The sequence below is a fragment of the Oryzias latipes genome, chromosome 22, assembly GCF_002234675.1.
Source record: "Oryzias latipes chromosome 22, ASM223467v1".
NCBI lineage: Eukaryota > Metazoa > Chordata > Actinopteri > Beloniformes > Adrianichthyidae > Oryzias > Oryzias latipes.
In genome coordinates this window covers 2,745,894-2,759,046 of record NC_019880.2, presented here as the reverse complement: position 1 = coordinate 2,759,046, position 13,153 = coordinate 2,745,894, and the positions used below count along the sequence as shown (strand labels likewise).

The window sequence follows — 13,153 nt, the reverse complement described above, 5'->3', positions numbered from 1 at the left end:
GAGTGAGAGACATATGGCGGCTGGTGGTTTGCAGACTTTTCTGCCTGGTGGCCTCCGGCTGACAGCTCGCTTCATTCCTCTGAACAACAGGAACACGAGACACGGAGACAGAGAGACAATGGAGGCAAACCGGAGCAGCAGAAAGCAGAAGCCAGACATCAGAAAATTCATCCGGCACAAAACCAGCTCAGGCAGCAGAAAAGTCTCCTCTTCCTGCTCTGAGATTATCCACAAATAGTCAATGAAACAAATAAAATGTGTCCAAAAAAATCTAAAAGAAACAGTTTTTTTCACAAACAAATACATTAAAAAAATTAACTCTATATGGTTACACATAAAAAATATATTTATAATTCTTTGAAGTAAAAAATATTACATTGTGTAATAACTAATCATTCAAATATTTATTGGTTTATTTATTTAGTGTTTTTGTGAAATTAGATTAAGCTTCTCAATATTTTAACATTGTTTAGACCATTTTTGGCACAAATTGAAATCAAACAAAATTAGCTTTTCTTTTTGCATAAATATAAATATTATTTATGCATAGTTAAATGGTACAGCAGGCAAATTTTGTCTTTATGTGAAATTGATCTAACTGTTTCATTTTTCAGAAGGAAAATAAATGCGAAAAATCCCCTTAATAATTGAAAACACGCACACACAAAACAATACCAAATAAAAACATAAACACTTTCAATCAAGTGATTGAATTGGCCCTGGAGTTAGAACCTAGATGTTCTGCTTCAGGAGCTTCTCCTGGTCGTTTGCGTCTGAGCGCGTCGCGCGCGTCAACGGCACCGGAAACGGACCGAAGTTTCAAACAACGAGGGCGAGCGGCCTGCAACCCTAAAGCTCCGAGAGGAGGAGGCGAAAGCAAACGTTTCTGCTGAACGGATATCTTTAGGGATCGGTAAATGCCAGGAGGCAGATCGATAGGATTTCACCAAAAAAATTGCGCTTAAAATCATGAATCTGTGGTTTGTTTTTGTTTTTTCCTGTGATTTTTTTGAGAACATCTTTTGCAGCACTAAATGAAGAAGGCGCGAGCAGAAACATATGTTTTCCGTGTATGTTTATTTTTTAAAGTTTCTCTGTAAGCAGAGATGTTGGTTAAAACGCGCTCTGCGTGAATATTGGCATTTTGAGCGCAGCAGGTCAGAGCGCAGATTCCAGATCACGTCAGGGACGCGCGCGTGCACTAGCGTGCAGGGTTTCACGTGTGGGGCTCCTGCAGCTGTTTTAGACTTGACAACTTATTTACACACGTGACAGTTTTCTGTGATCGTGTGTCCGCGCGCGTTTGTGTGGAAACTCGTAAATCGGGCCAGGTTCCTCTGAGGAGGAAAATTGATCAATGTAAGAATCCGCGGGTTTTTCTCGGAGTTTCACGGCGACCGTGGAGGATTTGAGGCAGTGAGCTCGCGTGCAATCAGCCACGGACTCGGTGAAATAATTGTGTTTTGTCTCGGAGCCGCCTCCGTCTCTCCCAGCGCGTCTCCCTCCGTCTCGGTGTTTTTTAATTGGCATATAGGGAGGCTTGTTTGTTTTTGTTGTCTGCTGTTTCTTAAATGTGTTTGTTCGTGCTCATGTGGCCCCCGGTGTCCCAACAAGCACTGCGGTAGGTGTTGGGAGGCAACAAACACACAACAACAACACAACCCAGAGTATGTACACACGGAGACACACGTGATGGCGCGCATGACAAAGAAACGCGCAGCGCACAAGCTTTTTGGAAAGCACAAAAACAGCCAAAGAAAAGCTGCACATACTTGCAGAATAAAAAAATAAATAAAAGCGCGCGCGCTCATCAGCCGTCAGGGAAGCGTGCGCGCTCTCCGGTTGCCTCGCATGTGGCTCCATCTAGTGTTGTAAGGAGGAAATAAATCCATCTTTTTAACAACTCTGGGAAAGTATTACTGTTTTTTCACGTTCTTTGCATTGCATACATTAAAGAAAATGCATATTATTTTTGTTAAAATTATTTAATTGAGCTGATATTTGCATATTTTGATCTGATCTGCAGGGATGGGATTATAGCCTATAAATTTACTTTTTCCCGCTCCTTTTCAAGAAGTCCAACTCTACTTAACTCAAATTAATTATTATATTTAATGTAGATAATATGATCTAATTGTTGTATGCATAATCGCCAAAGTCTCTATTCATTACATCATTATTTTCTTCTTACATTTACGTCAATTTATATGTTTTGTTTTTTTATTTCTTTTAAATTAATGCATTTGACTATTTCTGGAATAATGTTTGATAAATCTGAGGGAATTTTTGTTGTAGATTCTACAATTAATAGTTGAAATAAACCAATCAAATGAATTATATATATATTACAACATCAACGGGACTGTTAGAGCCTTTATAGGAAACTCGATGAAGCAGTGGAAAACCACCCCTGAAGCAAATGGGAAGCCAGTCGCACAAGTGTCCATCAAATGTGGGATATACCAAGGTGATGCTCTGTCCCCACTGCTGTTCTGCATAGGTCTGAACCCCCTCAGCCAAATAATCAACAAGACTGGCTATGAATACCGACTCAGAAATGGGGCCAACATCAGTCACCTCCTCTACATGGATGACATCAAGCTGTATGCTAAGAGCGAGCGTGACATTGACTCCCTGATCCACACCACCAGGATCTACAGTACTGACATTGGGATGTCATTCGGGCTCGAGAAATGCAGCCGGATGGTGACAAAGAGAGGCAAGGTAGTCCACACAGGAGGGGTCTCACTCCTAGAAAGAACAATGGCAGACATTGAGGACAGCTACAAGTACCTTGGATTTCCACAGGCAAATGGCAACCTGGAGCAGGCAACAAGGAAAGCTGCAACAGCTAAATTCCTCCAACGAGTAAGGCAAGTCCTGAGAAGCCAGCTCAATGGCAGAAATAAGACCCGGGCAATAAACAGCTACGCACTGCCAGTTATCAGATACCCTGCAGGAATTATAAGGTGGCAAAAGGAAGAGATACAGACCACGGATGTTAAAACACGAAAGATCCTCACCATGCATGGAGGGTTCCATCCCAAATCCAGCACCCTGAGACTGTATACTAGCCGCAAGGAAGGAGGCCGAGGACTAGTGAGCGTAGAAGCCACAATCCAGGATGAAACATCCAAGATGCATGAGTACATCAAGCTCAAGGCCCCAACTGACAGTGTGCTCAGTGAATGTCTCAGGCAATGGAGGGCAGAGGATACAGTGCTGGAGGACAGATCCTCATGGGAGGACAAACCCCTGCATGGGATGTACCACCGGACCATAACTGAAGTGGCTGATATCAAGAAGTCCTACCAATGGCTAGAAAGGGCTGGCCTACAGGACAGCACTGAAGCGCTCATCCTGGCAGCTCAGGAACAAGCCCTGAGCACCAGAGCAATAGAGGCTCAGATCTACCACACCAGACAAGACCCAAGGTGTAGATCTACCACACCAGACAAGACCCAAGGTGTAGATCTAGCACACCAGACAAGACTCAAGGTGTAGGCTGTGCAAAGAGGCGCCTGAAACAATCCAGCACACAACTGCAGGGTGTAAGATGCTGGCAGGGAAAGCATACATGGAGCGCCACAATCAAGTGGCTGGAATAATATACAGGAACATGTGTGCAGAATATGAACTGGAAACCCCAAGGTCAAAATGGGAAACACCTCCGAAGGTGGTAGAGAATGAGAGGGCAAAGATCCTGTGGGACTTCCAGATCCAGACTGATAGGATGGTAATGGCGAACCAACCAGACATTGTAGTGGTGGATAAAGAACAGAGGAAAGCCGTTGTGGTGGATATGGCAGTGCCAAGCGATGGGAACATCAGGAAGAAGGAACATGAGACACTGGAGAAATACCAGGGACTCAGAGAAGAACTGGAGAAAGCCTGGAAAGTGAAGGTGACAGTGGTGACTGTGGTAATTGGAGCACTCGGGGCAGTAACCCCCAAGCTGGAGGAGTGGCTACAACAGATAACTGGAAAGACCTCAGACCTCTCAATCCAGAAAAGCGCCATGCTAGGAACAGCTAAGATACTGCAGGGCCCTCAAACTCCCAGGCCTCTGGTAGAGGACCCGAGCCAAATAATGCTGAGTTGAATTCCTCAGGTATAGGAACGATCATTTCAAATTTCCTATTTTCAAAATATTCAAAGTATTTAATACAATACTGTCCTTGTTCTAATCCTCACATTTGCAAAAAGATTCCCAAAAATCAACAAATAACGACTTCTTACCAAAAAAAACTGACTTTAATATTAAATCTTAATGAAGCTTTGTATTAAATAAATTTAAAATAGTTAAAAATATTTGAACAGATTTTCAGAGCTGGGTTATAAAGTGTCTCTTTGCTCCATAGTTTTAAAAATCAACAGTTAAATGTTTTTTCCTCAACTATATTTCTGTGGAAACCCTGACGAGCAGCGGCATTTCTTTCCCAGATTTGGTCTGTAAGTGACGTTTTTCCATTAATAATATCCTTTTAGTTTCAATCAACAGCTCAGGTGTGGCTCCATGTTTTGTGTCAAAGCAGTGCAGGTCATCCTCCTCTGTCAGGCTGATAAATGAGATGTTATTAATGTGTCAGAGGATATCATCGTGTGCGATGCTGTAAACAAGGAACAGGGAAAAACCGGACCTATCAGACAGAAAGTAAAACATGTTCATGTGGGAACACATATGACAAAAATAAACTTGCTGTTGTGTCAGAAAATCACAGCGTTTTTATGTAATGATTTTGCTCGATGCTGCTTTCAGAGGGACCTTTTCTTCTCAGAAACTGTTTTCTTTTTATCTGTTGTTAGAATTCATGGTCTGAAATCAGAAATGAGAAACACGAAACTAACATAAAAGCTTCTAAATGTTAATTTGCCTGCAGCTTGTTCGATTTAAACTCTTTCTGTTTTTTGTTTTTTTTATTTACCCATCATAACTATTTCCTCTCCTGTGCATAACTAGTTCCTGTCTTATTTTGAAAGGCTTGTCCTTGTTCCCTGGTTTCCTGTTCACACCGGTTTCAGCTCTGATCTCTGCAGGTGTTTTTCATTGATCATCATCCTCCACAGGATAAATGCCGCTGTGTTGGCTGGCCGCTCTGTGTTGTTTCATTGGTGTCTGGTCTGAGTGATGGATGTTTGAAATGTCAGTGTTTTATTTACTTATTGTTCCTTCAGAAAAAAAAACACAAAAGTTCTGAAGGCAACAAAATGCTTATGATAGTTTATCAGTGTAATCTCAGCAGCTTTGGGGAAGAAACTGTTTCTTTACTGTGACAAACTGAATTCTCTGTTTCCAACTAAAAAAAAACAATCAATTGACTATGAAACCAATTAACTATGAAAATGTGCAAAACCGATTTGTGATAATAATTTGGCCAAATGGAAACACGACAATCTTTGAAAAAAACTCTCAATTATAGAATAAAAGTTTTTGTGCTTGGAGGAGGTGCTTTTTGAGGTGTATTGAAATTAACATATTTAGCAAAACTGCTTTTTTATAATGACAGGAGTCACATGACCAACAACCGGATGGCAATGCGCTTCTTGGTAGGAACTGGTGGCCTTGGTCGCTGCACAGCGGGCGCCACCAGAGGTCCCACAGCGTCCCACAGCTCAGCAAACCTAAGCATATCATGTGGCATTGTTGGATCCACAGCTCCTCTGTAAAATCACCCACCACCATTTCCCTAAATGGACTTATCCGTAGCCACTGCCACATGTAAGGAGCTCGCCGCTCCATGGCCTGAAGAAGACGCCGGCGTCTCCTTTGATAGATGACGATGAGTGCTAATGCCGTGGCCAAAATGTGATTGTATCTGCTGTCAAAGTATTGTTCACATCCATCACCACGTTCTTGAATGACTTACCACACGAGTGGGTTTGGGTTTATTCACATAATTATGATTTAATGTAGACTGTGTAATTGTGAAATTGTTTTTTTGTACATTTCTGGAATTTTGATAAAGTTTTGTGCATATGTGTGATGGAAACATCCAAATCAGCACGTTCATCCTGTCTGCCTTGACCGTCACGCAGGATGTTCTCCGCCTTCGCCCAACACGGGCTAGGATAGGCTCCAGCATTCCTTTAACCTTAAAAAGGGGTTAAGAAGTTTTAGAATATCTGTAATTTTTCTAGTGAGAACAAAACTTAACCAGAAACTTCTGGGGGGAAAAATAGATACAATTCTGTGATCATTTCTGCTTAATCATTTTTATTCTTGCAGTCCCAGAATCTCTGTTTTCTGTGTTCTACAAAGTGAAGTTCTCAGTGCATCTCAGTCACATCGATAGCTGACACTTTTCTGCAGAATTCTGATAAATCAAATAATTTCAGCAGATTTGTAAATATTTTAGCATCTTTACTTCTTTTATTCAATTGACCAAATTTCTTTCTTCAAGATTCAGGATTTTAAAACATTTTATTTTAGCAGAGGCTGAAAGATGCAGCAGCTTAGCCCCACATTGGCTGTTTTATGACACTTGTGATGACATATAAACCTTCAATGTCTGCTCTTTAAAAGGCTGTCGGAAAAGTTTATTTAAGAGGAGCACCGTTAAGCCAAACTTTACCAACTTTTTTTTTTTTTTTACTTTTTTGGTGATTTTTTCTCCATTTTGAGGTTTTATAAGTTATTTAAATGTTGCAAAAGTTTTTCTGAGTCTCTGTGAAACTAAAAGTTTAAATATTTGTTTTTGGTCCCACAAATAGTTGAATAACTCGCATAGAAAATAAACACCAAAATATGAAAAACAAATTCCAGGATTTTACTGAAAATTATGCAGCTCAATGTTTCATTGTGATCTTAAATGAAAACAGAGAATAAACAAAAAACAAAACCTTTGGCAGATATAGCACAGCAGTATTATTCCTTCAATGTCATTCAGAAAGTTCTTCAGTTCTGTTCCCCAAAAATGAAGGAAACTTGAATTTCATCCTTTTCCAGTTTACATGGGTTTAAATCTAGAACAACTGTTCTTGACTCTTCGTGCATCTTCTTTTCTTATGTTTTTGAATGAAACTGACTGAAAGTTTAAAGAGGGGCAGAATGAGGAAAAATGAACCTGCATGTTTGATAGTATATGCATTGATCTCTATGGAGGCTTGTAATAAATGAAAAAGAAAACAGGTTATAGATGTAAAAAAACAAACTGAAAACAGTTTACACATTGCAAATTTAAAAGAAATACAAAGAAAAATACATTTAAGGAAACACTAAGAGTAAAAAAAAAGAGGTGACATCACATTTGACCCATAACAGCGTCTGTTGTTGGCGCCGCTGTCGTCCCTCCTCTGAAGTGGCGAACAGAAGTGATAAAGCTCTCCTAAAGTTTGGAACATCAGTTAAAATCATAAATCATGTGTTTTTGGTGGACTCTCTCTATTTTGCTATCAAACCAGTCATTATTGTATTGAGATCAGCTTTATTTTTTCGTGATAGTATAGCTGAGCCCTGGAGCCGACGGCACAGTGAGATGAGGTTTGTCACAGGAGAAAAGGCTGTTTCTGCTGGAATACCTTTACCTGCCTCCCACAGATCCAGTTTACCGCAGCTCATCAGAAAACCTGCGACCCGTCATCATTTTAACCAACAAGCCTTTTAGATCCACCAGCAAAGATCAAATCTGGACCCACCAGATCCGGCTAGGAAACTTGAAGGATCAGGATTGGGCAGCTCTATTTTGGAGTAAATTCAGTCTAATACATGAAGTGTATGTATTATCTTTTTATAAAATATCTTTATAAATATTGAAATTTCATTAATTTCAATCATTTTTACCATTTTTTATGATCATAAAGGGCGGAGTCAGAGCATACCCCATTAGATACATTCTTTCAAACTTCTTTAGGTCTCCTAAGAAAAGGGTAAGTCATGCAAAAGACAAAAACTCACCTCCTACGCGGGGGGGAAAAAGTCCCCTCGGAGGAGCAAAGACTCTGATCTCATCTGCATCTTGGATCAGCCTCTGTTCTACCACCAAGGCTTTTTTCAGATTGTATCAACTCTTCCATTTGAAGCAGAAACTTTCTTCCAAGCCGGATGTTTTTTGCTGCAGCTTCTCCAGACCGAGCAGGAAGTCTCTTTGATGAAGCTTTGTTTAAAAAGAACCGGTGGTGATGGGTGGCCCTGCAGAAGTCCAACAGGCTCAGAACCTTTCTGTCAAAAATCCCAACAGGATTCTTTCTTTCTGGCTTCACATTCATGTAGTTTTTTTAGACATTAAAATAAAAAAATCAGCTTTCGATCATATAAGTGAAAGTTTGGAATTGACATCTTCTGGTTTGTTAGCGTTGTGCTTTTTCTGTCTCAGATCTCCTGATTGAGCTCCATCCTCAGAGTTCACTGACCCTCTCACTGAGAGTCTCCAGCTCCTCCTTCTCCTGGTAATGCTCCACCCCCCGACAGTCGGTCCCGGGGTAGTCGAGGCCGCTGAGCTGGGCGTGGTGAAGCCAGCGGAGGTCGTCGCTCTCGTGCGTTATGTAGCGCTCATTCACCCGAGACTCCAGGTTCCTCAGGTCCAACCACATCTGATAGTCCTGCAAGAGAAAATAAACAGGATCCTGAAGAACTGAGGTCACGTGAGCCCAAATGCAGCAAGCAGGGAGCTAACAGACTGCAGTCAGTTTGGTTCCTGTTGTCTGATGTTTCATTTGCTCATCACCACCACAAACACACTCACTAACCACTTCTAATCAACCAATCACATAGCAGCAAGTGAATGCATTTAAGCATGTAGATATTGTCAAGATGATGTGCTGCATTTTAAATCGAGCATCAAAATGGGGTAGAAAGGTGATTGAAGTGACTTTGAACGTGGCATGGTTGTAGGTGCCAGACGGATTGGTCTGAGGATTCCAGATCTACTGATCTACTGGGATTTTCACCCACAACCATGTCTAGGGTTTACAGAAAATGGTCAGAAAAAGAGAAAATATCCAGTGAGAGGCTGTTCTGTGGGCAGAAATGCCTTAATGATGCCAGCGGTCAAAGGAGAATGGCCAGACTAGTTCCAGCTGATAGAAAGGCAACAGTAACTATAAGAACCACTGGTTCCATCCGAGGTCTGCAGAAGAGCATCTCTGAATGCACAACACATCCAATTTTGAGGGAAATGGAGTACAGCAGTAGAAGACCACACCGGGCACCACTCCTGTCAGCTAAGAACAGGAAACTGAGGCAACAATTCACACAGACTCACAAAAACTGGACCATAGAAGATTGGGAAAAACTTTTTCTCTGATGAGTCTCCATTTCTGCTGCCACATTCGAAAGGTAGGGTCAGAATTTGGCGTCAACAACATGAAAGCATGGATCCAGCCATGTATCAATGGTTCAGGCCGGTGGTGGTAGTGTTATGGTGTGGGGAATATTTTCTTGGCACACTTTGGTTCACGTAGTACCACTTGAGTATGATTCCAACGCCACAGCCTACTTGAGTATTGCTGCTGACCATCCCTTTCTGACCATAGTGTACCGTCTTCTGATAGCTACTTCCAGCATGATAATGTGCCATGTCATAAAGCTGGAATCATCTCAGACTGGTTTCTTAATCATGACAATGAGTTCTCTGGAGTCAAATGGCCTCCACAGTCACCAGATCTCCACCCAACAGATCACCTTTGGGATGTGGTGGAACGGGAGATAGGCATCATGGATGTGCAGCCAACAAATCTGCAACAACTGTGTGATGCTGTCATGTCAGTATGGACCAAATCTCTAGGGAATGTATCCAGTACCTTGTTGAATTGATGCCACCAATGATTAAGGCAGTTCTTAAAAAGAGGGTCCAACCTGATACTAGCAAGGTGGACCTACTAAAGAGGACGGGGCGTAAATACTTATAGGACAGTAGAGTTGAAGCCTTGTTGGAGATTTGCATGTCAACAAACTTAATAAAAACAATCAAAGCTCCAAGATGAAAGTCTGACCTGTAACCAGGGGTGACTGAGGGTCTTGTCGACGCTGTACCTCTTCCTCATCTTCACTTGCAGAAGGTTGTTGATCAGATCAATTGCTGCATGAAAAATAAAAAAAACAAACTATGAAAATTATATGAAACCTGTTAATTTCTTACAGCTATTGCCTTCATCTCATTTGCATTTGGGTGCTCCCTTGAAGGGGCGCCACAGCGAATCATTCGCCTCCATCACCTTGCTTCGTCGTCGTGTATGTAAACCCCTAGTCACAACTGTCCTTACCGATGGATACGGTGCTGGAGCAAACCTGTTCGGGTTACGCAGGTGTCCCTTATGAAATATCAAATTCTTAAACGGATCAGTGAGCCCATAGAGAGAAGGCGACAGGTCGTTGCAAACACTAACACAACATGTAAGGCTAAATAAGGGTGAAGTAGGTGACACGCCAGCGTTAGACATTAGACAATCAGATTGTAGTTTATGTGGACATCCTACAGGCATCCTACGATCACTTGCATATCATGTGCACACCCTATGTGTTACTGACAGCTAGAATGTAGCATAAGAACACGACAGCACCACCTGTACATCAATCCCCTATCCTAACAAATACTTGTCGATACATACACTTGACTGTGGTACGTTCCATTTTCATGACGTTCTTTGAGGTGGCCGTACGAGCCTCAAGGAAACTGAAGACACACCTGCGCTTCCTTCAAGACGCAGATGCTCCTCTCTACTAACGTCCATGGACCTAGACAACCCAAAAACCGGCACTGCCCATACAGCTTAAATAAAGTAGGTACCATAACTCATCTGGGCGCCAATTCCTCAAGGGTCCCTCTGAATGCAAACGATCTCTTCCAGATTGAGGAGTAAACTACTGACTGATGCTTCTCCATCCTTTGTTGTGTTCATTTGACTTCAAAAGTATTTGACCTGAATACAGGACAAATCTCTGTACCACCAGTCAGGTTCCTTGCTTTCCAGCCTTCTCTGATTTGACCCAATGGCAAAGTTGGAACATATCAGAGGATCAAACATCTGGCTATCCTCATGGTACTTTGATCCGAACCTGGAGCTTCTTCTTCTTGCAAAGAATGTTGTTCAACCTCTCAAAGCTAGCATGGACTGCCTTCAGCAGTGGATCACAAAGAGGTACAGATCTGCCAGTTTATGAGTGATGAAGATGTTTTTTCAGGTTTTTGTGACTGGTTGTGGTTTTTGTAAACGTTCTGTCCTAATTCTCACATTTATAATCTCTTTTTATGCAGAGTACACATAAATCCAACAAAGTTGAGCATATTTGCTCAGTTGAAATATATTTTCTTCAGATAAAAAAAAAAGTTCTTCAACATGACATTACATAAAAGTCCTTTTTTCAAAACTTCAAGCTCTGCTTTTTATCTCCACTGACAAATTGGAATCATGTTGGCTTGTGGGCAGAGGACGCTCCTTTAAAAGCCGGATATTTGCAAATGGAGATCTCTCCACACGCTGAGGGTTTATTCTCTGGCATTTAGCTTCCCCGTGGCAAAGCGAGTCCTCGCATTTATTTTTTAAACAGCAGCTCAACTCACTTCAAGCAAATGAGGAGGTGGATGGAAAAGCGCTTTGGGGACGAGGCTGAGGACTGACTGAGTGAGTCAGGCTTATTATTAGTCAACGGGATGATTTTAGTCAACACACCTTGCAGACACATTTAGAGACATCAACATGAGTCACTCTGCTGCAGAGAATTGCTCTAAAGAAGCAAGGAGGGAATTCAATGGCATTTCCGGGGAACAAAAACAACCTAAAAAATGCTTAAAAAGGAACAAAAATCACAGGATTTCTTGTAGAGAAGGACTTCTCAAACCCGATTTGACACATCATTACATACCGTCCTGTGAGACTTTCTTCCAGGGATGAGGAGGATACATAAAAGCAGCATTCTGGATCTGATCATTGATGTCTTCATCCTCGTTGAAGGGGAACGTCCCACTCAGACTAACAACCAGAAATACAAACCACTTTAAAACAACCCTTATGATCAGGAAACATATCATCATGAGTGAGTTACGGAGAAACTTTTGCTGGCCCAAAGTTGTGGAATCTCTAACCTCACGTAGATGATGACTCCAACCGACCACATGTCCAGAGAACGGTTATAACCTTTGTTCCTCAGGACCTCTGGAGCCAGATACGCCGGCGTTCCGACCACAGAGCGTCTGAACGACTTCTCACCGATGATTCGAGCAAACCCGAAATCACAAAGCTTCACCTGCAGCAGAACCACAGAGAGACCACACCTCAGATGCCTTCCATCTCCAACTCTCCTAGTTTTTGGGATGAATTAATAAGTGCACTACAACTGTAAAGCAGTTTTAGACTTTCTTGCCTTGTTGCTAATGTTTTTGTCCATTTCTTGTTACTCCATTTCTCTCCCTTTCTCTAAAAGTCTTGCATTTTGCTGGGCACAGTGAAAAAATAAGAATACTGTTCTTAATCTGTCTTCCCTGGATAAATAAAGGCTCAAAAATAAAATAAAATAAAATGTTTAAACTTGGAAAACCCCAAAGCAATTTTCTTATACATTTAGACTTTTTGTTTGTTCATTTTGGGCAACAGCAATTAACTATAGCCCAAAAAACTTTTTAAAATAGAAAAACAAAATAAAGAAAGAAATTGAATAAAAATTTGAAAAAATTATAACAGCAGCCAACGCATTTAAAATTTGAAATAATATATATAGAGCAATAAAGAAATAAAATAATTATTAACAAAAAAAAATCAGCAGCCAAAAAATAGAAAAAATTAATATTAAAAATAGAAATTAATAGTATTCACAAAAAATAGCCACACCCAAAATATTTAAAAAAATCATAAAATAAAAAAAGAATATTAATAGATAAGTAATAAATATTTACAAAAAAGCAAAGCATCCATAAAACTAGAATTAACAAGATAGAAATAAAAATTCATAAATGAAAAAATAAATAAATAGCTGAGATATCGGCTAAACATGACCCAATGGCTTGTCCAGAGTTGAAATGTGGGGTTTTACACTGAAATGCAGTTTTTTACCTCCTTTACCTATCATGATCTTCAGCTTGTTCCTTCACCTGGCACACAGGTATTTAACCGATTAATTTCTCACTGAAGAACCTGTTATTACGTACATGTTTTCTAATCTGTCATTTCCATCTTAAGCCAAACTTCTGCTTAAAATGTTGCCTTTTACTTTCAAGGCAAT

The 13,153-nt window shown here is 40.9% G+C and overlaps 1 protein-coding gene across 1 annotated transcript in view; it reads right to left on the bottom strand.

The window, feature by feature from the left end:
* Positions 1–6,746: 6,746 nt before the first annotated feature.
* prkd1 (protein kinase D1) overlaps positions 6,747–13,153 on the bottom strand; it is a 41,451-nt gene continuing 35,044 nt past the window's right edge. Inside the window, exons 18-21 of the mRNA XM_011490138.3 lie at positions 12,021–12,181; positions 11,801–11,907; positions 9,931–10,016; positions 6,747–8,538 (exon numbers count right to left, since the gene is read on the bottom strand). Coding sequence (XP_011488440.2) covers positions 8,335–8,538; positions 9,931–10,016; positions 11,801–11,907; positions 12,021–12,181 — 558 coding nt within the window. The 3' untranslated portion in view covers positions 6,747–8,334. The remainder of the gene's footprint in view (positions 8,539–9,930; positions 10,017–11,800; positions 11,908–12,020; positions 12,182–13,153) is intronic.